The sequence below is a fragment of the Neolamprologus brichardi genome, chromosome 3 (genome assembly GCF_056152115.1).
Source record: "Neolamprologus brichardi isolate AB-2024 chromosome 3, ASM5615211v1, whole genome shotgun sequence".
NCBI lineage: Eukaryota > Metazoa > Chordata > Actinopteri > Cichliformes > Cichlidae > Neolamprologus > Neolamprologus brichardi.
Genome location: NC_142106.1, coordinates 45,588,846 through 45,616,686, shown reverse-complemented (window position 1 = coordinate 45,616,686; position 27,841 = coordinate 45,588,846). Strand labels below are relative to the sequence as shown.

The 27,841-nt window shown below is 38.8% G+C and overlaps 1 protein-coding gene across 7 annotated transcripts in view; it reads right to left on the bottom strand.

The window, feature by feature from the left end:
* Positions 1-27,841, bottom strand: part of nrxn2b (neurexin 2b) — a 739,753-nt gene that overhangs the window by 591,853 nt on the left and 120,059 nt on the right. For all 7 annotated transcript variants that reach the window (XM_035912885.2, XM_035912888.2, XM_035912887.2 and 4 more), the window contains exon 3: positions 16,801-16,821. In XM_035912885.2, the coding sequence (XP_035768778.1) occupies positions 16,801-16,821 (21 nt within the window). The remainder of the gene's footprint in view (positions 1-16,800; positions 16,822-27,841) is intronic.

The following is a 27,841-nucleotide window of genomic DNA, read 5'->3' as shown; positions in this document are numbered from 1 at the left end:
AACCTAACCTTATCCCTAGCCCTAACCATAACCTTTTTCCTGATCTTAACCAGGACTTTAATTATGTTAAATAGCGTGTTTCTAAGCGATTTGAAGAAAAAGAGCGAACATGTGTAGATTGAGTCCATACGGTTCTCATATTTCCTCATTTTTCCGAGGTCGTCATTCAGGAACGTGGTGGGTAGCCGAAAACGTAATATGTTGACGATTTGTCACCTAGCGTAAAATGTTACGCTTTGGGAGTGAGAACGTGTTGTCCTAACAGGTTGAAAAAAAGAAAACTGTCACACTTTATACACACAGGCCATCACTTTAACAAACTGATTTAGTCTCGGCTAAATAGCATAAATTCAATTCAATTCAATTCAATTTTATTTATATAGCGCCAAATCACAACAAATGTCGCCTCAAGGCGCTTCATAGATACAGAGAAAAGCCCAACAATCATATGACCCCCTATGAGCAAGCACTTTGGCGACAGTGGGAAGGAAAAACTCCCTTTTAACAGGAAGAAACCTCCGGCAGAACCAGGCTCAGGGAGGGGCGGCCATCTGCTGCGACCGGTTGGGGTGAGAGAAGGAAGACAGGATAAAAGACATGCTGTGGAAGAGAGACAGAGATTAATAACAGATACGATTCAATACAGAGAGGTCATAAAGACGCTACACCGATACAGACTGACTCCACAGATATAGCAGCAAGTTTCAAGCATAGCTTTAAGACAAACTGAACAGTTTAACCTTCATGAAGATAGAAATTACTACAAAACTGTGGGCTGCATATATTTTAGCTAGGTGTACCTAATAACCTTGCAAAAGGGTATATGTTACACTATTACCGTGACCCTGTCCTGATATAATATTTAAAAATGAACCTCGGTGTCTATATGCTAATCTTTGCATGTTATTAGTAATAGGTAGCAGTCAGACAGTATGAGTCTTCTGCCCCTTAATACAACAGCCCTTTCTGCTGACCTCATTTGTGGATTCACATTCCCTTTAATGTGGTGCTACCCTGCAGGAATGGGGTCTAGCTCATAAAAATCTAACGCTTACAGGGTGACTCTGAAACTCAATGTAATACTGTTCAGTGCAGCCATAATGTACACATCTGTCACGTCTATATGTGAGCAGAGTGAATAATAGACATTTAGTTAGTATGCAATATTATTATTATGGTAAAATGACAGCAGACAAGGCTCTTCATTTATTGTGGTTCTGTTGTCCTGGAGATGACAAAGGTTTTTCTGCCAATGGGGTAATAACATTACTTGACAGATCGAGAGACAAAGGAAACAAAGCAAATAATACGAACGACAGGAAATCAGTCGTGCTATTACCTAATCAGAGTTCTCTTTATCAAAAAAAAAAACCTGTTCGGAAAATAAAAATCAACCCTTTTCTGTGCTTACATAAACATAGCCATTATCTGGGTAAATAATTATTCACAGTGTGTGTGAACATTGATTACAGCTTCCCCCTGTTGTGTGTAATGGGAGAGAGACATTCACTCATCAAATATGGATGAAATGGATGTTGATGCTTTCCATCACGGCACTTAATCATGGCCTTCGGTAAAATGCAAGGGCAGGCGGGATGTGATGTGGTGACTGTAGCCGCTGATATGTAAGCACTCCCTGCTTTTCTCGCTGCCTATGTGAAGGTGAGAAGTGATGACTACCTTCAAGCTTAGCAACTCTAAGGTAGATCTGGACTGGAATACATTGTTCGTGAGAGCGTTGGCATTGGGTTAAGACGGTCCATGGTTGAATAGGCAAATATGAAATGTAAAAATAAGAACAAGGGAAAAAACGTTTTTGCACATGTAATAAGTCTGTTACCATGCCAGTGGAATAAGCTGACCTCACATGACAGCACTCCATGCATTCGTTTGCATACATCACTGTCATCTTGTGTACACGGTACTTGGTGCAATGACACTCACGGGTCTGCAGTCCCCTTACTTAGCAATATGTTTATTACCCTGCCATAGATTTCCTCTCAATGTGGAGCTGGGGCAGGCTCCAAACAGGCACACACCAATTACTGCACACGTTTAGCATGCAGGCGTCATCAACCCATAGAGCACAGACAAACAAACCACAGACAGGGATGGAAAACAAGAAAAAAAGTGGATCACTGGAGCGACTAACCCCTTGATTCGCACTTGATCTTCACTTGTCTTCAAAAGGCAGGATCAGTGTCAGGCTAAGGTCAGAAAGTAAAGGCAAGGGGCCTACTGGGAAAGAGGATCAGTTCTAGCACTAAACCACAAGATAAGATCAAGTTCAGCCAGAGGGCAAACTGGCAAGTAAAAGTGAATACAGGAAACGAGAAGTACTTTTGATCAAGACTAAAAATGAAAGGAAAACTCTCCTTTATCTGGCCTTTCTATGGCTAAAGAAAAGGTGACAGGGTGACACCAATGCCGGGTTTATAAAGTTTTCTCAAGGAAATTATATCCAGAAGCATAAAAATATAAAAGAGTATGAGACCATTCAAATCTAAGTAGTATAAATAAGTATAAATGTGCTTGCTCTTGATTAAAGAACAAGATTATACTCACGTTTACTTTTGTGAAAAAGTGCACTAGCACTAAGATACTAAAACCCATCCTGGGTAGCTAATTACTATGCAGGAATAACTAATGCTTGTTGAATGCAGTGGTGTTTATTTTAAAAAGCCATTACGTAAGGTAATGAATATGCGTAGACTCAGGGGCCAGCAGCTCAGCGAGCTTGGTGTTTACGCAGCTTTAAAAAGGGTGCTGCTTGCATTTGGGCTCATTATAAGCTGATCTATATTCAGGAGAAAAGTGGGTGATAGTAATTCAAGGATTTGTGATGTATAGGCTGAATTAGAGAAGCGATTTACAAAGGCTACGCTGTGGAGTCCTGTAGAGAACTTTTCAAATTCATTTTTGATTGAAAGGACTGACCTGCAGCTTACCTAGGAGGAAGCTTTCAGCACAAGTGGACCATATAGCTGCGTTTTTGGATTGCATTTGATAAGCTTTTGAGTGACATTTTTGTGAGAGTGGGGAAATGCAAGTGTGTATTTGACTGAACTATTCAAAGTTCTGAGAATACAGAATACATACTGAACTGTTAGCCTAACGTCTGCCCATCTTAGTCTGCAATCAGAAGCCTGGTAAGACAAACAAAACCTTTTCCATGAAGATGCCAGTGGTGGGACTGGTGGCACAGAAGTACAAAGCGTTGGTATCCAGTGAAAAGGCAGAATAAAGTAGGGAGGTGGAGCTCTATGGGACTAGAGCTTGGGCTTAGCATGGCTGCCACGTCCATTGCTCTGACAACTAATTTGCCCTAACATTTCAGCAAAAAGGTCAGACAACACTCTGCCCAAGTTTATGAATATAGGGGCCCTGGCTGACAGAAAAGAGAAACAGTGAACAAGACAGGTAGAAGGTCTCTTCATTGACTTAGCTTAGAAAGAAGAGGAAGGCTGCTGTTGTCAGTGTCCAGATGGGAACTGCTCTGTATCCTCTAGATCAGGAGTGAAGTCCTGACCTTATCTTATCCAACTAGGCCACTCGCTCAAGGCACTGAATTTTTCAGTTTGCACTCTCTAGTGCCGCCAAATTGTAGAACAGGACCTTTGACAGAGGTAAAGAATTAAATGGTAAAAACACACACACACACACACACAAACATGCACACATAAAAGAATTGCATGATTGTAGTGAAATCTCCCTACAAGCAGAAGGAACACCCTCAGGAGGTTTATGGTTATGCCTTTGGTCCTCCAGGATGGAAATAAATGTTCTTTTACGCATTTTCTCTAGTGCTCTATTTTTATATCTTAAGGAACTAAGGCCACAGCATATTTAGAGACTTCCTTAAGCCCGAAGTTGAGTCTCTTACAGAAGAGGAATAGCACTTCCAATTCAAGAGGCAGCAGCTGGACTCAATTTAAACAGCCAGCAGTACAATCCACCTACACTGGTCCTGAGAGTCAGAGATATGGCATGGGCATAAACTCTTGCAACACACACACACCATCAAAGGCTAACACTGGATAAAACTTAGGTGAAAAATACAAAATGAGACCCCCTCTTTATGTCGAAGTGAGATTACTGAACAAAGAACAAAGTGTGGAAAATAAACCTCCATGATTAATTAAGCAAACATTACATAATATTTAGTGGCACCTAGTTATGTTAAGAAGAAGCACGTGAGACTAATACTGTCCAAATATATGGCACATCTCACAATATCACATAGCTCCAAAGTAACTTTTCTTTACCAGCCACTGAAAGCACAGCGCACACAAAAACACACCCAATTCCCAGGATACTTTCTGTCCAGATGGGCTAGGCCAGCGACACTTGTTCAATTAAAGGCATCAGGGGAGACCTAACCACTTTATTATCTGCAAGCTGGCCCCACATTGATCAGCCTGTCCGGGACCACTCGCAGCCTGTGTAACAGCTTAATCTGGGCCCTGTACTTGCACAAACACTGTCTTTCACTCACACACTCACTGACAAACACAAACTAGCAATCTATTACTGAGTAATATGGCTATCGTTCAAATTCTGTGCACGTCTGTCTCAAGTCACCAAAAGGAAGAGGTTCTGGGGAATGGACTGGATCCATTTATATGTGATTGTCAAGCCATGAAAACAAACACTCGCCTGTCTTTCAGTTTCCTGGTAAAACTTTTCCTGCAGAAATCAAACTGCTGATTCGAAGGCCCAATCTGGAGCCCGAGCTTACTGACCATCTGTGGTACCACGGATTGGTGTAACTTGTTTTCTCCATTTTCATTTTCCAGGACTGATGACTCAAACGATCCTGAAAATAAAACTGCTGGACTTGTTTACACAAGAAAGCATGGTCTGAATTTTAAAGAGGAAAAATACATATACGAATTAACAGTCGGTTAAAAAGAAGAAAACAAGAGTTCTTTAGGTTTAACCAGCCTTAAACACACAAAACAATTTCCGGCATAATGTATATGTTAGATTGACCAATTAGATTGTGGCAAATTGAGGCTTTTGAGACCAATGTTAATTCAATTCAATTCAATTCAATTTTATTTATATAGCGCCAAATCACAACAAAAGTCGCCTCAAGGCGCTTCATAGATACAGAGAAAAGCCCAACAATCATATGACCCCCTATGAGCAAGCACTTTGGCGACAGTGGGAAGGAAAAACTCCCTTTTAACAGGAAGAAACCTCCGGCAGAACCAGGCTCAGGGAGGGGCGGCCATCTGCTGCGACCGGTTGGGGTGAGAGAAGGAAGACAGGATAAAAGACATGCTGTGGAAGAGAGACAGAGATTAATAACAGATATGATTCAATGCAGAGAAGTCTATTAATACATAGTAGAGAAAGGTGACTGGAAAGGAAAAACTCAATGCATCATGGGAATCCCCGGCAGCCTACATCTATTGCAGCATAACTAAGGGAGGATTTAGGGTCACCTGGTCCAGCCCTAACTATATGCTTTAGCAAAAAGGAAAGTTTGAAGCCTAATCTTAAAAGTAGAGATAGTGTCTGTCTCCCGAATCCAAACTGGAAGCTGGTTCCACAGAAGAGGGGCCTGAAAACTGAAGGCTCTCCCTCCCATTCTACTTTTAAATACTCTAGGAACAACAAGTAGGCCTGCAGAGTGAGAGCGAAGTGCTCTAATAGGGTTAAGACTACAAGAGTGACAATTACAACAGAGGGTGTAGAACCACTACACTGGCAAGACACAGCAGTGACTTTCAAGTGAAGTACTGAAGAACATTCCTTGTGTTGGTGTCATGGCTCGAGATATAATTTCTTTACCTTTCAGAATTAATTATGCATATGGGCTGCCAAAAAAAGGATCTCATTGTAACTATTGGTTCCCCCACAAGAACACACAGCATGGACTAAACCTGATGATAAGAACCAACAAATTCACAACAAAACTAAATTATTAAAGTATTGATCTTAATAAAGTATTAACACAAATAAAAGCAGGGCCTCCCCTCCTTAAAGCCAGTCATGCACACACAGACCTACATGGCCACATACTATATTAAAACATTTTGTGTATGACAGTGGCTATGGAGACAAAATGAAACCATGGCCTCACTGACCAGTCATTAACAGTGAATCCTAGTGAAGTATCTAGGCCATGTCTCTTTCCACTAAAACAGCCTGCTGGTTTGACACTTCAACTCTTCCCCTCAACCCCTTTTCTTCTCAGTCATCTCCATTTTTTCACATCCCAGCCTATATATTTCCTCCTCTTTGCTCCTTGCCCCTCACCCCCCTGTAACCCCTGTCCTCCCTTTACACCCTTCATTTCTACTTCTCTTCTTTCAAGCGATCACATGAGAAATCTAGCCGCCCAGGCCTTAGCACTGATGGTCTGTGGCATTAAAATTCCTCCTCTGTGGCCCTCAGAGAACTGGAGAGGCGACAGATAAATAAATAAGAGCTGTAGGGAGCGGGGCTTTGTGGCAGCTGCTGAGCAAATTTGTGGCGTTTCTGATAACAACTCATCATACTGGTTAGGCCACACTGACAGCTGAGAGAGAAAAAAAGGAAGCCCTGTCTGCAGGGATATTATAAAAGGGACAGATCAACAATTTATTTATCTCTAAGATGTCTGTTTAGTTTATCACAAACTAGTCTGTAACTGTGCAAAGGAGGCCACAAGAAGTTAAGATAAACCAGTACAGTGAAAGATACTGAAATTCCTTGGTTTTTGCTTTCATAAACTCACTGCTATTATGAACCTTTAAAATGCATACTTGAGTTCTTACTGGTTTACAGCGTCACAGAAAAAAACAAACAAAAAAAAAAAAACAGGTGTGATTTTGCAAACATATTCAATTTGACCTTATGGAAGACACGTACGTATCCTGAACATAGCACAGGCCAGACTGTGATAATTTTTTAAAAAAGTGTTTAGTTAAATTTTGGCTTCATGAGGTGCCTAGAGTAACAGAAATATCCTATAATTAAAAGCTACATTCGGTGACTCCCTTATTCACAACGGGTCGCCACAGCAGGTATCTGCATGTTTGAACACCACGGGGATTTGTGCCCCCTCCTGGGATTGGACTCGTCAGGCAAATGTGTAAATTGTTATACTATAGGGCATAGGGCTGTGCGATATGACCAAAATCTCATATCCCGATATAAGACATCTATCGTCCCGATAAAAATTTACATTTTCTGAAAATTCTGTGAATCTCGGGCAGCTTGAAGTGTTTCCAGCTGGGCGTCGTGTACCTGGTGTCAAATGTTTTAAAAGATGCATGAAACGATACATTTTTAGACATAAGTTGTAACTGCCGCCGTTTTCTTTGTGAGTATTTATTACACGCCGTGCTGCGGGGAAAAGCCTGTTCTAACGTTTGAGTCTAAGGTTTATTTTTTAGCACATGATGGCTCTTTTTTGCTTCGCATCTGTAAATAATCTGCATACTCCTTCACGTGATTCAGTTTATTTTGAAAAGTCTCAACAGGATCTTGAGCTTTATTGTGAAAAGTTTATGTGGAACATAAACTAGCGGACACGCGATGGTTTTACCGTCATTTTGCTAACGACAACGCATAAAAAACAGGCGCTTGTCCGTCTGTAGTGTGGTTATAGTAAATATAAGAGAAGTTTAAGAAATTAATATAGCCACTACAGTGACCATGAAAACGGTGAAAAAATATTGCCGTAAACAGTTTATTTTGCAACACCACGAAACAAACAATAGCGTAAAATGAAACGATAGACATTTTTATATCGTCATCCATATATATATCGTTATATCGAACAGCCCTAATAGGACAACTACAACTACTGTTGACAAAAAAGAACGAAAAAACGAAACTGTAGCTGACAAATTTCAAACACGAATGGAATGAACTTCCTTAGTTGGTTTCTCAGTGGCATGATGGCTGTCATGTCCACTTTAATCCTACTAATAGTGAATTTCAACAGTGAGAATAAACGTCTCTATATGCATATAGCTTTTCTTTAAAAGCTGTATGAATTAAAACATGAGTACAAGTACTGAAGATGAATAGCCACTTTTATTCTGTTGCCTTGTCTGTGTTGTATAAGTGATGAAATAAGATGTCACTGGGAGAACAATGTTGAAAATCAAGAAACAGGACTATACATAAAAAACACAAAAAAGAAAAAAATCAACCATTCATCCCACTTTAACTCTTAACCTAAAAGTCGATCAAAAAGCCATCGAGTGGCCTTTGATTGAGTGCGATGTGTAGCAGATTTAATAAACCAGGCTTTCTGTGAAGACACAGCAGCTATAATGGGCCAAGTATAAGAAGACTTTCTGAAGGTTTGACAGTTATACGCTCACGCTGCTGAAAAAAACTTTTCCTGAGATTGCACTGAACCAGTGAAGCCTTTTTTGTTAATAATTGAAACATATAATCCAGCAATAAGAAAAATAACAAGAACTCCACACTGGCTTGTATCTCGTCTGTCAGTCAAATACTCACATAGAGTCTCCAGTCAGGCTCTTAAAGCAGTCAATATCTAATCTCTGACACTATTTTCCAGTCTGTCCTACTTAAGTCATCATGACAGTCTTAATTCTTTGCTGCTTGGCACAGTAACATCTTGCACAATCCTTCAAAAGCTCCTTGAGTTTAAACTGGACTGCCAAACATTTTTAGACTGGCTAACTGAGGGACATTAAAGCCAACAACAAGACAAACACCATAGCTGTAATTGAAACATTTACAGCTATGGTTAGTCCTTTACCACCAGCGACCGTCCTTGACCTGTTCTACCAGCTGCTTTAGTCAAGACTAGCATTTTGCAATAAAAGCTCTTTACTAAAATATTCTTCGTTAGTGTTGTACCATAACACCATGATAATGCCCAAGGTCTGCTTGAGTCAAGGAAAAACAGAACAGTACTCTGCAGAAGTCCTGAGCCACCCATGTAAACATACATAGTAATATACTTACATTTACAGTTTGCACAGCCCTAATGAGCTGGAAAGTTCGTATGACCACTGGTATTCTTCAACACTGCCTGAATCTCTAAGGCAAGCTGCTGTTCTTTAAGTAGCCTTCAAGAAACGTTCTCCAGGCTACTCCAGAGCTCTCGTTTGGATGTTGGTTGCCTTTTGTTCAATTCTTTATCAAATTGGGCCCAAACTATTTCAATAATGTTGAAGGAAATTTGGATTCACCACTCCACAAGATCTATTGTGACTGATTTTGTGTAATTCCTGCCTTCCACTGAGACCATCTCAGACTTCCCTGAATCCCTCAGGTTTCCTATTTCTTAGGAACATACCTTTCAGATAGTCTAAGAAGCTTGGAAAGAAAAGCCCTGCTCTTCTTTAAGTTGCTTGAAGACGTTTCATCTCCCATCCAAGAAGCTTCTTCAGTTCCAAGGTCAAACGGTGGAGAGGGGGTCCATATCCCTCTTGGGAGGACACTCTCACAGGGCTTTAATCAGGGACTCTCAACCATTTGACCTTAGAACTGAAGAAGCTTCTCGGATAAGAGGTGAAACATCTTCAAGCAACTTAAAGAAGTCCAAATGCTTTTCTTTCCAAGCTCCTTAGACGACAATGACCTGGATGACTGAGAACCTTCACAGACAATTTCAGATACTGCTCATTTACTCTAGATATCTACCCAAAGCTACAATTAAAATAGGTTCTTTGCTAAGTTGTCTGTTAGACACAACACTGGATGAACCAGTGTTGTGTGGTTGACTTATGGTGCCTTTTTTATACAGACAACCCAATAAATTATATATTCTTCTGATAAAAATCAGTTATAAGGATTTGATTGAAAATGAGTGAAAAAGTAGCCCATGTCCAAAGAAAATTGCTTAGAACCACAAAAAAACAATAAACAAACAAACAAAAACAATTACAAGCACGTCTCTGTGGAGGTAAAGGATAAAGAAATGATGGGCAACTTCAGACTTTTGCACTGTACTGCAGAGTCTACAAAGGGAGAAGATAAGAAAAGAAAAACAGAAGATGAGAAAGGGATAAACACAAAAAAGGAAAATTGCTTTATATTCAAGTAGAAGGAGGTTTTCGGACGCAAAGCCCATTCAAGCATTACTATTTTCTCATTATAAAAGAGTGAGCGGGATGAGGAGAAAATGTCTCTATTCTCCATTTCCTTTCATTTATTGCTCACTCTCATTTATTTCACCAGCGTATTGATCCTGACTTCAAAAGACATTTTCCTCCACTGTGCCCTCATTCCTCCAACATCTATTTATCGCAAGGCCTATTAAATTAATGTTAAACAACAAATACAAGGTGGATCCCCCAAACAATACATCTGAACTTTCACAGAGCAAATGCATTAGTGTTAAAGTAAGGACCTGGTTGCTTTGTTGTTTCCAGTAGGCTGGGATACAAACTTGCCTAAGGCCCTAAGTCATGTCCTGGTGTTGGAAAAACACCTGTATGAGTGTAAGTGGGATAATATACAGTATACAAGTATATCATCTCATACACATGCAAAAGTACTGCTAAGCCTGTGCTGGAGAAAATACATTTTCACATTAAAAAAAAGGGCTGGCACGCCCCTGCGAGAAAGGAGAAAAATGTGCCAGTTACCAATTTTCTCACCATTTTGGTTTAGTAGCCAGATGGAAGTTAAAGTGCTTTTATTTTCATAGCACTCTCTGTCAACTGGGGGAAGGGTGGGAGATGGACTTTTTCACCGGGCTCTGCTAAAATGCAATCTCTCACTGTGTCACCTGCTCAGCACGGACTTGTAGCTTTGCAGTCTGTGGCATTTCATGGCCTAATTGAATTCAGAAAGGGATACAGGTACAACAGGAATGTTCTAACACCCTGGAAATAATAAGTTTTGTGTAGAGAGAATGAAAAAAATACATATGAGGCAGTGACTTTTGACTTCAGCTGTGGAACAATCTGTTTACGAATGTGACAACAGTGTCAGGCGGAAAATAAGAATGTGTCAGCTTCTGCATATATTCCAGTCTACAAGCAGACACACAGCATAAATGCATGCTTTGAAGTACCGCTACATACAGAAATAACTAGGGTGCTTGTGTTTTATTGTATTACCTATCTTAATAGCTTCCCCAGTGTGCTTAATGTGCAGATTCCAACCAGTGCAGTTCTGGTGAATCATTTGACTTTAAATGATTGACTTTTAATTTCGATGACCTCTTATGATGATTACAATCATTAAGAGGTTTCAAAAGAACACAGATGCTATATGATGCTATATAAGTGAAATCCAAGCTAAATTAAAATGTGATGGCGGTGAGTTCACATTTTGGGCATTTTGACCGTCACCATATGGTCAGGTACTGAATTGGTGATGGACTTTTCAGAGTAATGATTTACAGAATATCTTGACACAGCAAAATCATCATTTGACCCGTTATGTAAATGTTTCACATTTCTGTATAAGACTGGGAAGCAAAATAACCTCAAGCAGAGGAGAAAAATCCTCACCAACACACATGTATACGCATAAACACAGTGCGGCACCAGCGCAGCAGGCCATGCATTGTCCAATCCATTTCTCTCTATCTTGGCAAACAGTACTGCCTAAGGCAATGCATGCTGACACTGAAGCATCTGGAGTTGTTCACAAGGGGATGCCCACTCCATCGCTTTAGACTTTGTTATCACAAAGCGCAAAATAGAAAGAGAGGGAAAAAAGGCAGCTGTGTGTGGGGTGAAATTAATGTGTCTTGAGAACAGGCATGGCTGGACTCTGTCTCCTCCAGGACCTGAGAAGGCTTAATCTTACTGCAACATCTGGTAGAGGCTGGGCAGGCAGAGAGAACATCAAGGCATCCCACTGTCTTAAGGCTTCCAAGCAATTTCTCAACAGCAGACAGACACCGTTTAGTTCCATTTCATCCTCACTGTCACTGGTCATCTTCCACTCTGACTTTGTGGGTCTGTGTTTGCTTGTTTTCTGTCTCTTCTTTTTGATTGATTATGAGGAATAAGCTAGATAGCATTCTTCCAAAGTCAACAGCCTTGTTTAACCACTGAATGAAGATAAGTATGAAGATATTTGTGTACATCTGCATATACTGCAATCCTGCTGTTTTGCCATGTCACAATTTATATCTTAAACTGCGGTGTGCACAAGCACTGCAATTGTGACATGGACAACCAGCAAGACAATATAAATTTAATTTAATTTTAAACAAATTAAAAGGAAATAGGCAAGAATTTATTCATGCTATTGTACTGACCTTAATTTAAGTAAAACGCAACTTGACTGATAAAAATCACAAGATGTGACGTGTGACTTTTTGTGGGGGTTTTAAATAGCAAAATTAGTCAGGCAGTTAGCCAGTCATACTTGGCACAACATTACTAACTGGAATTTGAATATAAATTATGTAGAAGAAACACTGTTTGTTCCAGAGAATAAAATGAATCTAGGTTAATACCACAATGACATCGGTACATGTAATATTTGCTTCACTTTGTGTTTTTTGTCCCTTTGCCCCTGGGATACGCACACACACACACACACACACACACACACACACACACACACACACACACACACACACACACACACGTTTAGAGAAGTTCTGAGCAAACAAGAACAAAATCCATAATCTGGTTTGGATGATCCAAAGTAATCTCCTATAACTACAGGGACAACTTAAATCTGTAATCCTGTATCTCCAGCCAACGTCAAACCATTCATTATGTTGAGGAAAAGTAGTTATTCCCCTTCCCCAGGGGTCAGATTAAGTTGAAGGGCCGCATGACCTGGGGAGAAATGATCATTTTTCATGATCACATTGTCTAATATCAGCATTGAAAAGAAAGCCCTGTGTCTGAGGTCATACGTAGAGGTCAGCTATACATTTGATCTGCTACTGTCCATTTGTAGATGAGCTATTTTGTCTCTTAGCCATGTTCATGTTAAATGGATGAGACTTGGTGACACAAAAAATCAGCTCCTTCTACACATTTTCTATAGGACAGAGGTCTAGAAACTGTCTAGACCCCACCATGATCTTAATGTCCTTAATTAGCCTCTTGGCAGTATGTTTTGGGTCAATGTCATGCAGGAAGAACCATCCATGACCCATCTTCAGTGATCTGGTAAAAGAATTTCTCAGTGCAGTGAACTTGTCCTGTAATCTTAGCAGGAAAATAGCCCCAAACCATAATCTTTCTATATCGGTACTTAACTGTGGGGATGATGTTCTTTGGGTCATACTCATACTCATTTCTTTTTCTCCAAACGAGATGAAGCTAATACCAAAAAGTTTCATTTTGGTTTCCACAGCACTTTCTCCCAAGCCTTCTGTGAATCATTTACATGTTCACTGACAAACTGAACACGGGCCTGTGCGTGTGTCTTTCAGAAGCAGGAGGGATCTTATAGGTGCTGCAATATTTGAATACATTACAATGTGTTACCAATGATATTCTTGGTAAATGTATTCCAACAAGCTCATCCTATGTAGTTCTGGGCTGATCGATCAGGTACCTCATGGTCATCTTTATCCCGTAAGCCAAGATTTTGCATAGAGCACCAAAAAAAAGGTGACTGGTGCTTATTTTGAATTTCTTCCAGAAGTAGTCACCTTCAAACCAAGCTTCATGTTGATGGTCTTGTAGTCCAGTCCAATCTTGCGCAGGTCTACAATCTTGTCACTGACGTCGTTTGGCGGTTAATTGGTCCCGTTCATGGTGGTGAACAGGTTGGAATGGAAGAAACTGATTCTGTGGATGTGAGTGCTTTATAATCATAACTAGTTGAGATCAAGAGTATTTGTAAGTGATTGATTATAATCTGTGTACCACATGGGAACATAGCCAATCTGTAGGAACCAGAATTCTGGCTGGGTTATAGGGAATCAAATGCTTATTTCATTCAAATAAGACATACTGTAGGTTGTGTTTTGAAAATGTTGGCTTCCCCCTGACAAACTCTATGTCATAATCTAAATTACACCACCACAGCTTTCAACTTCATTTCCATTTCTTTATTGCTTTCTATTGAAAACCTCCGCACCAGATGATGAGCTAACATTGCCCTTACATAATGAAACAATATATCATACATGCAGTCCTCTATGGGAGGGCATGCTAGGATATATTATACACTGATGGCTTTTTTTTCCAGTAAAACAGGTCAGTGTTGCTGACACATCATCAATCGAGGACCTACAGTGTAAGAGCGAGGGCCACCATCCACCTTTCCTGGGATACTGGCCTCCCACCGGGCTTTGAATGTCTCTTTGTATCATCCATCTCAACCAACCTTTTAACCCATGGTCACCAACACTAATTATACCAAGGGCAGTCACAGGGAAGCCCTAAAATAGCAGAAATAAATTCAGACAATAAACTATTTTCAATGAATTTATCAGGCAGTCTTGTTACTACACAATACCCCGGGCTCCTTGTTTTTTAAATTAAAGTGACTGAGGCAGACAAATTGATTAAGATTTTTATAACTTAAAATGTCTCAGTTTAACAACGATCTAAACAAACTATGTATTCTGACCCCGGTTATATTTATGAGTGAAAATTAAACTCCAAGGCTTTTTTATATTCTTCAAAACTGAACTGGCTCATATTAGGGTCACAGTACTACAGAAAACATTCAGAACTCTGCACAAGGATGTTTCCATCACAAATCATTGGAAGCAAAGATAATAAAAGGATGCTTAACCAACTGTGCAAAGAAATATCCCACACATACTCGAAATGAGTTGTGAAACTACAGATGCTTGCTAAGGCTATGTTACATTGCTGTGACAGGATTCCAGATTATTTGCTTCTTTTGTGCACTAGGCAGCACTTTAACTTATAGCTACATATTTGTGAGAGCCAGGTTTCACTTGTTTAACTTTTTGACAGTTAACACAAGTTCCCACAGTCCCTTCACAGGAGTCAACCTTTCCTTGAACCAGTCACTTTCTTCGGCATCCTCTCAGCACCCTCTGCATCTCCTCTTTCCCAGCTTCCCTCCATTACATCCCTCTTTCCATCATATAGAGTGTTTACATCAATGTGATTTTTCTGGTTATGAAGTCTCCAAAAGACAAAAAAATCTGCTTATTAATATGATTGTGTAGACTGGTATACCAGTTACTCCAAATTATGTTAGCACTTGTGACATTTACAAATCCAAACTAACAGTGCTGAAAGGGTTATTAATTAAATTAAATTAATTTGACTGGCTGCTGACCTGACTTGTACAGCGCAGAGAACCCAGAGTCCTGTAAGCTGTCTACATACTTAAATAGGTCAGCATATTCAAGCTCTCTGCCATCAGAGTTACCAATTACATTTCTCTCATTCATAACCTCAAGGCAAAACTCGATTTCCTCCAACTTCAAATGTTCTGCTATTACATCAGGTTATTTCTCAGGTGCAGGTAGTAGCATTCAGAAGCCTGGGTAAGATGTGCAAAAATCTTTGCATCTTCTTTAAATATCCAAGACAAATATTTAGCTTCGTTACTCTGGGCTTATTTAGGCTTCTGAAATTACATCACATTGTTACATTTACACACATACAAACATAAATAACATATTCATATCATATGAAGACATTCAATCAAACCTCGTGTGTCCCTCAACACATCCCACATGAACCTGTCGATTGATGTAGGATGTGTTGACAGTGCTTCAAATGTAGGATTGCCATCATTTACTGCTGTTTGCAACCTTCCTCCTGACATTTACCCATCACCTGGTGACAAGATTCACTCATACATAGACATGTACCCACAGAAAAACAAGAAGCTGGCATTATATGGGAACAAACAGAAAATGTCAGCTTCACGCTGTTCACAAGTGCACACATCAAGTGCATATCATGCAGAACCAGATTTCAAACAGAACCCACTGCGATAGCTAATAACACTGAAGTGGCTCTATGATGTGAGTTTCTATATTTCCAATATGCCACAAGATAAACAACTCAGATTCAGAATAAAGATTGAGAAATAACTGCAGCATAACTTTTTTCAGCTTAAAGAAAACTTGAAGCTAGAGGGTGTTTGTCACAGTGATTTCCCCTGCTGGATCAAGCTCTGTGATAGGTAATCCATCACCTCAAACTCAGTACAGAGGAAATGCAACAAGAATACACGCAAGCACACACACACACACTTACACACACACACACCTAGATGCCAATATCTGGATGCATATTCAAAAAAAGCCTGTTTATGTCAGTTTCAGTGTCTGATTGAACTGAAAAAACAGATCCAGTCACCCAGTGGGTGAACCTCTGGACGGCAACATTTTGCAGTAAGATCAGCAGACACTGATGTATCCATAATGTCTTCTACATTCAGCACTGGCTTCGCACCTTCATGGCCCAAGGGCTAATGTGGTGCCTTTGGGGCCTAAACCAGCAGGATTTGTTCACCTTTGTAGGGGACAGGAAAGGATGTGAAGACAGCAGCTTGTCATCACCTTGTCATGGCATGTGAACTTGAACAATAACTTGTTAATGGGTAGACTGGTTCAAGGTTAGAACAGCTGTCTTGACAATTTCATATACAAGTATGTTCATATTCTCTAGAGATAAACTATAAAAAAAAAGAAAACAAATGAAGAAAGACAAGATAAAATAATAATAATAGAAAAATAAGGAATAGTTTCAGGTGCGCATCTATCACGTGTATTTTATACAGAAAAAAATTCATTACGGCCCCTGGAAGTCACTTATAACCGCAGTCCAAACTGACAATGCCCCTCCACAGAGGGATGGCATAAAGCATTTAGAAGCAACCTGAATCAGCATCCATGAGAACATCAAGAGAAGCCATCAGAGGACCTTAGGAGAGAAAAATCAGTCTTACCTTCAACAGCATACTCTTCAGCTTCAGGGTGAACACGGATTGCATGGAAAAGGGAAATAGAACAGAAAGAAGTCAATATTATATTTCCAAGCACGTGCTTTTCCATAATTTCATCAAACATGGATCAAACATAAAGACGTCCAGTTTTGAAGACTTGACAGCAAAATGTATTACTCTCTTTCCCAGAAAATGTAAGGTTAAGTCTTTAATCTACTGACTTTCTTAGAAGGCTGTGAATGCTCCAATAATTCCACTGCTGCGCATTGATTTTTTCAAGAAATGTCCAACAGAAATATTTTCGACCAGTCCACTGTACCTACAGTTCCTCTCATATCAGTGGCTTTCAGAAATGAAAAACAGTAGGTCCTTTTCATTATGCTAATTTATGCTTGCTCATGTCTTTTTTCTTCCTGTGATCCAGAAATTTCACGCGTTCCCCCACCATCAAGGATCTTCTAATACTTTAAATGCCCCTCGAGGAGGGAGGAGGCTTTTGTAGGAGCTTAGAGCAGGAAACATAGGTGTACCTTAAAGGTAGATCTTACCAGCTTGCATCTTCACATGTTATAAGTAGCTGACATACTTAAGATTAACAGTATGGAACGAAGTATTTCCTATTTGGCTGCTTGGAGCCATCTGTTCTTTTGGTTCTCCTGTACATATGTGACTGAGGAAAATAGGCAAACGCAATGACACAATGAAAAGCAGCCAATGGCTTCTCAGACTGTTCTACTAAACCACTGTTCAGGAGCAGAAGAGGTCAGTCTGTAAAACAAGAAAATAAAACTGCAATTCTTGAGTTAGAAGAAGAGAAGCTACCCAAAAAGAAAAAAAAAAGCATACTATATAGGGCTGGGCGATATGTCCTAAAATTAATATTGCGATATAATTTGAAGCATGTGCGGTAACGATATATATCGCCATATATTCTTTTCTTCTGTATAACATATTTTCCACACTATAAAGCACACTTAAAATCCTTTAATTTTCTCAAAAATCGAGAGTGTGCCTTATGTATGAATTCTGGTTGTGCTTACTGACCTCGAACCGATTTTGGCGGCAGAAATCTGTTAAAAAATGTTTTGATGGATTGTCAGAGCATTACGGCTGCCGTAGTGAGGAGTTTCGCGGAGTAATCTGGGTCCAAAACTCCGTCCATTTCAGGTCCCAAGGTCAAACAAACACTAAGAGTTAAAAACGGTCAAAATTCTTTAATCTTTGATAAAATCATCAGCGTTGCCGCTTTATCGGGTGTAACAATTAAGTTTAACATCCAGGCATGTATGAAAACAGAAGTTATTAAATTTAACAGAGTTAGAAGTTAGCAGGAAGTTTGCTCGCTAGTTTCCACCTAAACATTTCATACCATGTTCTGACTGAGAAATTTTTGAAACTAATTAAAACGTACAGCTCTGCTACCACTTCTGACATAAATGAAGACAGAAAACTAAACAGCAGTGGCGTTTGCAGGGTTACTGAAGTTGGACTAGCTGGTATATAATGTTGTACTACGTGATTGCTAGCGACTCAGCTATGTTAGCATAACATTAGCACAGTGAAGCTGGAGGATGAACGCCAACTTTTTTTCCACTCGATAAAAGTTAACGTGAGGGATTCTGGTGGTCAGGGACAAATGCAATCGCATAGCAGGATGCTATACACGGGCCAAACTTCAGTCAGGAGAACAACTGAGATTATTCATCCACAATACGAGGTTAGTTATTAATATACTGCAACAACATGGGACTAGAACACCTGCGAGAGAATTCAACATTAATGAATCAATGTTACGGAAGTGAAGAAGCGCAGTTTTTGGCTTTTCCCATATTTCAAAAGTGCTTCATCTCTTTGCTATGATTGTCGGCATAATTTGCAGATGATAATGGTTGTAGCCACTGTGATGCTTTTGACCAAAACAGGTGACATCATCAACATGCGCTATCGCAATAGAGCGGTATAGTCAAAATCTCTATCGTTGGCCAAATTTATATCGTTTCTATCGTATATCGTTTATATCGCCCACCCCTAATACCATAGCATCCCTGTGGAGAGCTTGGCATTTTGATCTGCTGTTGTGGCTTGTGAGCTTGGGCCTTTATGTGACATTGCTGCATTAACTTGTAGCTTGGTTGATAATATTTTAATGTGACTCAACAATGTAGTGGTTCAATGTGTTTTCTGGCACTTTTTTTGAGGGTGGCAGAAGCAATGTGCAGCTGTTGCAGAAGCAGCATGTAGTATCTTCAAAGGGATTTCTATCACAACTTATAAAAACCAAAAAGGTCAAGAATCTGAAAATATGCTTAATTTCGCAACTGCAAAGGACAAATCTATTTTCTGCACTACCCATGAGTATGGAAGTCCACGTCATTTATACAACTTCTAGTATTAGACTTCAATTACAAGGTTCCTTTGAATGCCACCTTCCCTAACAGGTTGGATACCAACTACTTAACACTAACGCTCATGTACATCTCCCTATGCATCCCTGTTGCTAAATTAACCTGAGTTTAGTTCACTGGATTGAGCATGAATAGCCACTTTCCATAAACACACCAACAAAGCAACCGAAAACTGTTCTTGAATGACAGAGCATCTGCCAAGCTTAAGCACTGGGACCGCGTTTGTCTGAAACAGAGTAGCAGTTGTTTATATAATCACTGGCCGTGACCCTGTTTTTCCTCTCTCTCTCATCTCTGATCATAACCCATCATCCTGTCTTTCACAAGTTATCCTCATGTGTTCCTGACTATCTTCTGAGCTGAAGTAAAATGATGTTTGATGTACAGTAGAGGTCATTTATACCATCATTGGTCATGACTCTGCCTTTACCCTCCACTCATCTCTGAACACAGTCCCTCACCCTCCATTGTCATGTCATCCCTGTTTCTCTCTGTCAAAGAGAGAAAGAGTTTCTCTCTGTTAAGCTCAGCTGCTTAAAGTTTTAACTCCATTCCACCGACATAGTGGGAGAAGGGAGGGAAGGAGAAACTGTATTTTTTTCAAAAACATGAGAAAGATTTGTATATAGTCGAAGTTCAACACTGGAACTGAATTAACTTGGAATAGCATATATAAATATATAAAATCTCAATTGTTTCAAAGTTAAGCCATAGCTTTGTATTCGAGCAATTACAAGGACGAGCAGTTACCTTTATTGGGTGCTAACTCTGGTGTTGACAACAGCTTATATGAGTCAAAAAGCTCCAGCACTTCTTCTAATTAACATCAGTTGGTCACAAAGAATCAATATAAAATATTTTCCAACATTTGATATTCTTCTTATCTCTCGTCATAATTAAGAAGGATGCCTTAAGAGGTAATGCTAAAGGAAATGGTGATTATCCACATATCATTTAATGTTTCATTCTAATGTGCCTGACATTTATTTTGCTGCAAGTCGAAATATTTCAAAATGTAGCCTTGGGGAAGAAAAATGGTTTCAGTCAGACACTTGGTGGAATGTACCTCTTTCTTTTGAGCTAGTGTCTTTTATCCCATTTACAGTTTCCTGCAGTCTGTACCAACCATTACCTTTATCCCCGAGCTGTTTTCCATTAGGGTGTATCCCACATAGCCTCAGGCTTTCAACTCAGCTGGTATTTCCAAAGTGTTTCCAAAGTGCTTGTAATTCACAAGGATATGTGAACAATTTTCAGATCAAATCTTTTCTAGGCATATTTTGTCCATGCGCAAAGGCGGAGCTTACAGGATAAGATCTAGGATAAAAATCTACAACAAAGAGAGCAATTCTTTATACTAACTCTCATTAAACCTGATACAAAACTGAAAGAAATATCAAATGCTGAAATGTACACTTGCATTCAAATTTACAGTCCAATATCTCTAAATTAGTGTACAGTACCTCAAGCAACAAAGAGCTGAAAAAAGTTTAAATGTATCATAAAGACAGTCGCAACATGCAAAAGAGAGCGCAAATCAGACGTGGGCTGCAATAAAAATAAATAAATGGCAAAGTTAAATTCAGAGGGAAGCAGTAGAGACGCTGAATGTCTTCACCAATGAATCCCTGAGGGCTTTGGCGGCAAATGAGAGACTTTTCAGACCTAATCCTTACCAAGCTAACTAAAGAATTTACCGAGGGGAGAAAAGCATGCCTGCAATGAAAAACAGCCTCTCTCTCTTTCTATCTTCCTATTTCCCTGCACATGGAGGAAGCTACATAACTGCTGGTTTGATATAAGTACACAAGGTACTGTACATCATAGTTCAAACACAGTTACAGTTACAAACATACAAATTTATCTCCATGTTAAATAATTCAAAATCCAGGTATGCTTAAAAGATTTACCGTATATAATTATTTTGATCTGGACGAACAGAAGAACAAACAAAAACAAAACCCCAAAACAAACAAAATAAACACGTTGCATGATTTCTGAATGACTTTCAGCATTATTCTGAAAGCAAACATTCAGTGAGTTAATAAGAAATATGGCCTTGGAAATGAAACTGTGCATATCCTGAGAAAAACCGTCTATTGTGACTGCTGACTTTGTTTCAAAACCAATTATCAAAATTTCCAGAACAACATTCTCATTACAGATAAAGGGCTGAGGCACATCGAGAAGTTATCACAGAGGGAGTTCAAGCTTAACATCTATGGCAACAAGATGTTAAGCTTGTAAATCTTTGTCACACTTGCATGCAGAAAGTCTAATTAAAATTCATACAGACATTGAGTGACGCATGTGCCCACACAAACTTGACACGTGTACAACATAAACTGCACGAACTGTATTACAGAGAATTCACAGTAAGGATGCTTTTTGTTTTTGTTCACAGAGCAGCATTCAGTGAGTTCTTTGTTAATCTTTATGTTAAAACACACACACACACACACACACACACACACACACACACACTGTACATAATTCAACTTCAACTCTAAATATAATTGGATAAGTGGAAGAGAATGGCTGGAGGAATAGATGAAATAAAAAGCTGATCTAAAATAAATAAACATATGTTATTAATAAAAAAAATCTAGCATTTCTTAACTACTTTTTTTACTCCCACAGGGGGGAGTCCATCCCAGTTGACACTGGGCCAGAGGCAGTGGACACTCTGGCTGACATTCCACACCGAGATGCAGTTATTCACATTAAAAGCCAATGTTTGAAACTGAGAATCTCTGTGCAGCATGCACAATTTTTGTTTTTTAACCTAATTACAAAACCATCTGTCACTGCAAATTAAAATAACTAAGATGCATAAAAGAAAGCAATTATGAATTATTACAGGGGAGTGGAATCTTGATGTATGAAGGAATAAAATAATTATAGTGATAACAAGAGTACGGTATTGACTAAATTCTTGTGAACACACACAAAAAAAAATCATCTTTACAGTAAGATAATAGTTACTTTGTATATTTAAATACCAAAATGGGCTGTTTTTCCAGTGCAAGTATGAGAAATGTCAAATTGCATCTGGCTACTAAAAATATACACTTGCAAATGTTCCAACCACAAAGTGGTTTGATTAGCTAATGTGTCCATTTATTTCCAGTTCACTCTGTATAAAATGTGTCATAAAACAGCAAGAGGAGAGTGGACTAGTGCTGCGATGCACAATGCTTATGTGAGGCTGCTTTGCTTTTTAGGTAATAACGGCTAAGAGCTCTTACAATGCTTTGGATGGCAGCTCTACTGCACGGTACCACATTTAGTATACCTTGTATTGAGCTGTACATAAAATAGTTGTTGACTTTAAATGTCTTTCTGTTTTGTTGTCAGCTTTTTCTTCAAACTCATGAGTAACTCTAGTTAAAACTCCATTATTGTTGCCAGCACTATGCCACACGTAAGTAAAGTGTTAAAAGCCAAATGAGAAAAGCAAAAGTCCCTTTCACCTAAGGCTGACATGAGTTAAGATAAAGGAAAGAAAATGACAGCATTGGTGAAAAACAGAAATAAGAGTATATAGGGAAGATAGGCAGATGAATAGGAAAGTGTTTTTTTTTGTTTGTTTGTCTTCTTTTTTTATCAAAGTAAAGCTCTGTCCTCAACTTTTCCACATTTTCAGAAACTTTCTATCCAAGTGACAAGGTAATCCACAAGTCACAGCCTTGGCAGATTTCACACTAAATCTCGACAGCAAAACACAAAGCAGTCACCTTATAAATGTGCAAATATTGTATAAGTGAATCTTCCTTATCCGGATTAAAAAAAAATGAATGAATACAGAAACTGACTGATTTATCCAACAACACAACATATACAGCAATCTGCATTTAATGCAGTGCATGTGTGTGTGTGTATGGAAAGATCCAAGTTAACATAACCCACAGAGCCACGTCGAATAACAACAGGCCAAACAGAGAAGAAAAAACTGCAAATATCGGCTCCAGTGGTCAAAAATCGGTGTCATTGTAGCTATTTTATATGTAGTTTTTATGCTTTCACATATTATATTATGGACTGTTTACCTCTGTCTATTCTGATTCACGTCTAGATCGCCAATTCAAGAGTAAAAAATGAATCTGATTCCAAAAAATGTTCCACATTAAGAAAATTCTTCAGCTATATATATATGCCCTATAGATAAGTCATGCCCACCCACAGGTCCTCTGTTGTAGTATAAAACAGAAAGTGTAACCTGATACACTGCTGAGTCATAAAGCAAAAGCAGATTTCAGAGGGAGGTCAGGAAAAAGGTAATAACTTAAAATGAGGAGAGGTGCACTACCTCTCCTGCCAATGTCATTACAGTGCTGAGGGTTAAAGTCAGAGGACGAGTAAGATATCAGAGACTCTAAGTAATGTCTAATAAGGACAGGGTCAGACAGGAATAAAACATACACTGAAAATGCAAATAAATATCATTACTTGTGTACTGCACTGTGCAACATACAAGTAAAGCTGAGTTTGTGATGTGACTCATGTCAGTGGATAATACTACAGTAATTTTAGCATTTAATATTTTTATGAATTTGTTAGGGAAAAATAATTAGTTATTGTAACTTGGAAAACAAGACAGACTTGATTTCCAGAAGTTCAAATGATACATATGTTACATTAAAGTAAACTGTTACAGTAAACTGGAGAGAAAGAGGAATGAGAGAATATTTGTTGATGTTCAAATAGATCAATAAAAAAAACCTGCAAGTCTGTAAGGGGAATGGATTTTAGCAAATCAATATGCAATATGACTCGCGTGAAAACACAAAACTCATCTAAAATGAAAAAATGCAACTTGACTAAATGAAGACTTTATGTTTGGACTATCTAGATTCATTGTTTGTTTCTCAGAATGAAAAGTTAGGATGGAGCAAAAAAGCTGATTATAGAAGGAAGAACATTCTAAGCGAGTTTTTAAGAATGAATTTAAATGTGGAGTAAAAGTACAAAATGAATGTTAAAGCTTTGAGCATTTCACAGAGGAGAACAGTCCAAATAACCACAAGACAGTAGAAGTTTGGAAGCATGAAGACTCCTTGAACCTATTAATGGAGCAATTAGGTTGCTGGTCAGTAATTGCGACAACCAGTCGCCCCTCCCTGAGCCTGGTTCTGCTGGAGGTTTCTTCCTGTTAAAAGGGAGTTTTTCCTTTCCACTGTCACCAAAATGCTTTCTCCTAGGGGGTCATATGATTGTTGGGTTTTTCTCTGTAGGTATTATTGTAGGGTCTACCTTACAATATAGGCTACTGTTGTTGTGATTTGGTGCTGTATAAATACAATTGAATTGAATTGAAATAATGTGACTGGGAATAAAGACTGGCTTCTGAAGGAAGAAAATTCAACTGTGGCAAACACAATTCACTGTCATCACATGTTAATATGTTTCCTACAATGAAGTAGGGATGTACAGAATCACACTATGGTGTGTTTCTCAGCCACGGGTAGGGGGAGGGTGGGCAGAAGTCAAGGAAGAATGAATTCAACCAAATTAGCAAAGATGATGCAAACTGACAAAAAAAAAAAAGTGGCAAAAACATGGACCAGTGGTGAAGCTTCCCTGAAGTGAATGGCCTAAAATTACTCCAAGATCACACTGACGACTCATCCAGGGGGTCACAAAAGAACCCAGAACAACATTACAGGCGTCACATGTCTCAGCTAAGGTCAGTGTTCATGACTCAACAATAAGAAAGAGACTGTGTAAAAATAGCATCCATGGGAGAAAAAACCACTGCTGACCACAAAGAGCACAAAGGCTCTTTGCACATTTCACACATTTGCGATCACGACAGTCCACAAGACTTTTGAGAAAATATTCTGTAGACTGACGAGACAAAAACTGCAAGGTTTGAGTCCCATTACATCTGGAATAGAACTAAAACAGCATTTTAGAAAAGGAATCATACAAACAGTAAAATCTGGTGGTGGTGGTGCAATGGTCTGGGGCTTTTTGCTTTTTTTTATTTACCAGAACAGAAGGAGCATGTCCAGTCTTCCTTTACTGACCTTAAGATGAAGCACATTGGGTTCTGCAGTAGGACAATGATCTAGAACACACCATCAAGTCCACCTCTGAATGGCTTAAGCAAACAAAGGCTAGTCAAAGTCCTGACCTGAATCCAAATGAGATGGTGTGGCATGACCTTAAAAAGGTGGCTCATGCTCGAAAATCCTCTAATGTGGCTTAATGACAACGATTCTTAATAATAAACACCTTTATTTCGTGTTTGTGTTATCTTTATCTAATATTAGAATTTGTTTGGTGATCTGAAACATTTAAGTGCGACAAACGTACAAACAAAAGGAAATCAGGAAGGGGGCAAACACTTTTTCACATCACTGTTCATGCAGAGTATCAAAAAGAATCTTATTTTCTTATTTCAAAATATTTTTACAGTAATGGACATAGAGGCTTGCATTAAATTTTAAAATATATGGCTGAATATAAAGTTTTACTTCTAAAACTTCCAATATAATTCCCTCCGGACACATGGCACATGTCCATGCAATAGTCAAAGTTGTCTCATACTTTTGTGAGCATGACTGGAGTCACTGCAACAACGGCTGTTGTTATGTTAGCTACTGTCAACCACATAAAACTCCCAAATCCACTCTGTCTAACAGTACGTGGTTCCATTTTTAGTGGTGAACTGTAGGGTTGTTCGATATAACGATATATATCGGATGACGATATAAAAACGTCTATCGTTTCATTTTACGTAATCGTTTGTTTTGTGGTGTTGCAAAATAAACTGTTTACGGCAATATTTTTTCATTATTTTGATGGTCACTGTAGTGGCTATATTAATTTCTTAAAGTTCTCTCTTTCTCTTATATTTAATATAACCACACTACAGACAGACAAGCGCCTGTTTTTATGCGTTCTTGTTAGCAACAATGACAGTAAAACCACCGCGTGTCCGCTTGTTCCACATAAACCTTTCACAATAAAGCTCAGGATCCTGTTGAGACTTTTCAAAATAAACTGAATCACGTGAAAGAGCAGATTATTTACGGATGAGAAGTAAAAAAGAGCCGCCAGGTGCTAAAAAATAAACCTTAGACTCAAATGTTAGAACAGGCTTTTCCCCGCAGCACGCTGTGTAATAAATGATTACAAAAAAAACGGCGGCTGTTACAACTTATGTCTAAAAATGTATAGTTTCATGCATCGGTTAAAACACTCAACTCCAGGTACATGATGCACAGCTGGAAACACTTAACGCAAGTCGAGCTGCCCGAGATTCACAGAATTTACAGAAAATGTTACATTTTTGTGATTTATATTGTTATCGGACGATAGATGTCTTAATATCGGGATATGAGATTTTGGTCATATCGCACAGCCCTAGTGAACTGTCATTCAGTGTTACAATATTGTTACTGGCTACACTATGGCTACACTATGGCTACACTATGGGCTATGGACACGTTAGCTAATCAAACCACTTTGTGGTAGGAACATTTGCAGGAAATCATTTTAAATGCAAAGCAATCCAGGTCTTCTCTTCTTCTTTTCTTTTATTGTTGCAAAGTAAGCGATTCTACTTTTCTCAGAATTCCATCTATCAAGCTCCAAACAGTAGAGCAGGTGGTAAGCTGTGTATATGGAAACAATAACCTTTCAGCATACAAAGTTTTATCCGATGAACTAAAAGTGAGCATGGCACCACGCGATCCAAACACAACATATCCTGTGGCTGCTTGGCATTCTCATCTGATAAGGCTCCTGTCAGTGGGGTATTTCTGCCTCTTCTACACTACAGTGACTTTCTCCCTGAATGACTGCTCAACAATGATGTAAAATGGCACCTCTAGTAAGCACTAGCAAGCTATTACACTTTCTTCAGAGGGGACTAAAGCTAAAACCTGACATTCACTGGTGTTGTTTCAGAAAGATTTTTTTTTTCTCAGCCTATAAATTTATTTATTTAATTGTATGTACAGATATACATTTACACATATATGAATTAAACCAAAGATTTTGTATAAGTGCATTCATGTATGATTATAGACTAATGTTTCTGAAATAGATGGCCGGATTGTATAGAGATTTCTAAAATGAGTTCTTGTACTCTAATTTTTGTTCTAGGTGACCCAAAAGAGATTTGCGTCTATTGCTCCTTAAATCTCCATGATCACAAACTCATCTAATAACATAGAGAAAGATCATGTTTTTTTTCGTACCTCGCTATCAAATCCTCTGTCAGATTACATCTTCCAAATCACTACAACATGGGTTGTATGATTATGAAAATATAAAATATACAAAATATAAAAACACACAGGGTTTTGTTCCGATTGCTGAAGAGCAGTTCCATCAGCATTTGATCTACTCATACAAGACTTTATACTCCCCCTTTACTTCATACTGCTCGCCTCAGTGCATACTTTTCTACACATTGGTATCAATCAAAAGCCACTTGTTGAACTAATCCAGTCCAACAAGTTATGACATGTTGACAACTGATGCAAGGAAACAATGGCTGTAGTAAAATTCAATGTGAACCATCATGAAAGTGCTACGAAGCACAGAAGTAGGTACTAGTTAATATGAGCTATTTTCTTCTACATAGTTACTTTATAGCACATGAGATGAAGCCCAAACTTATAAAA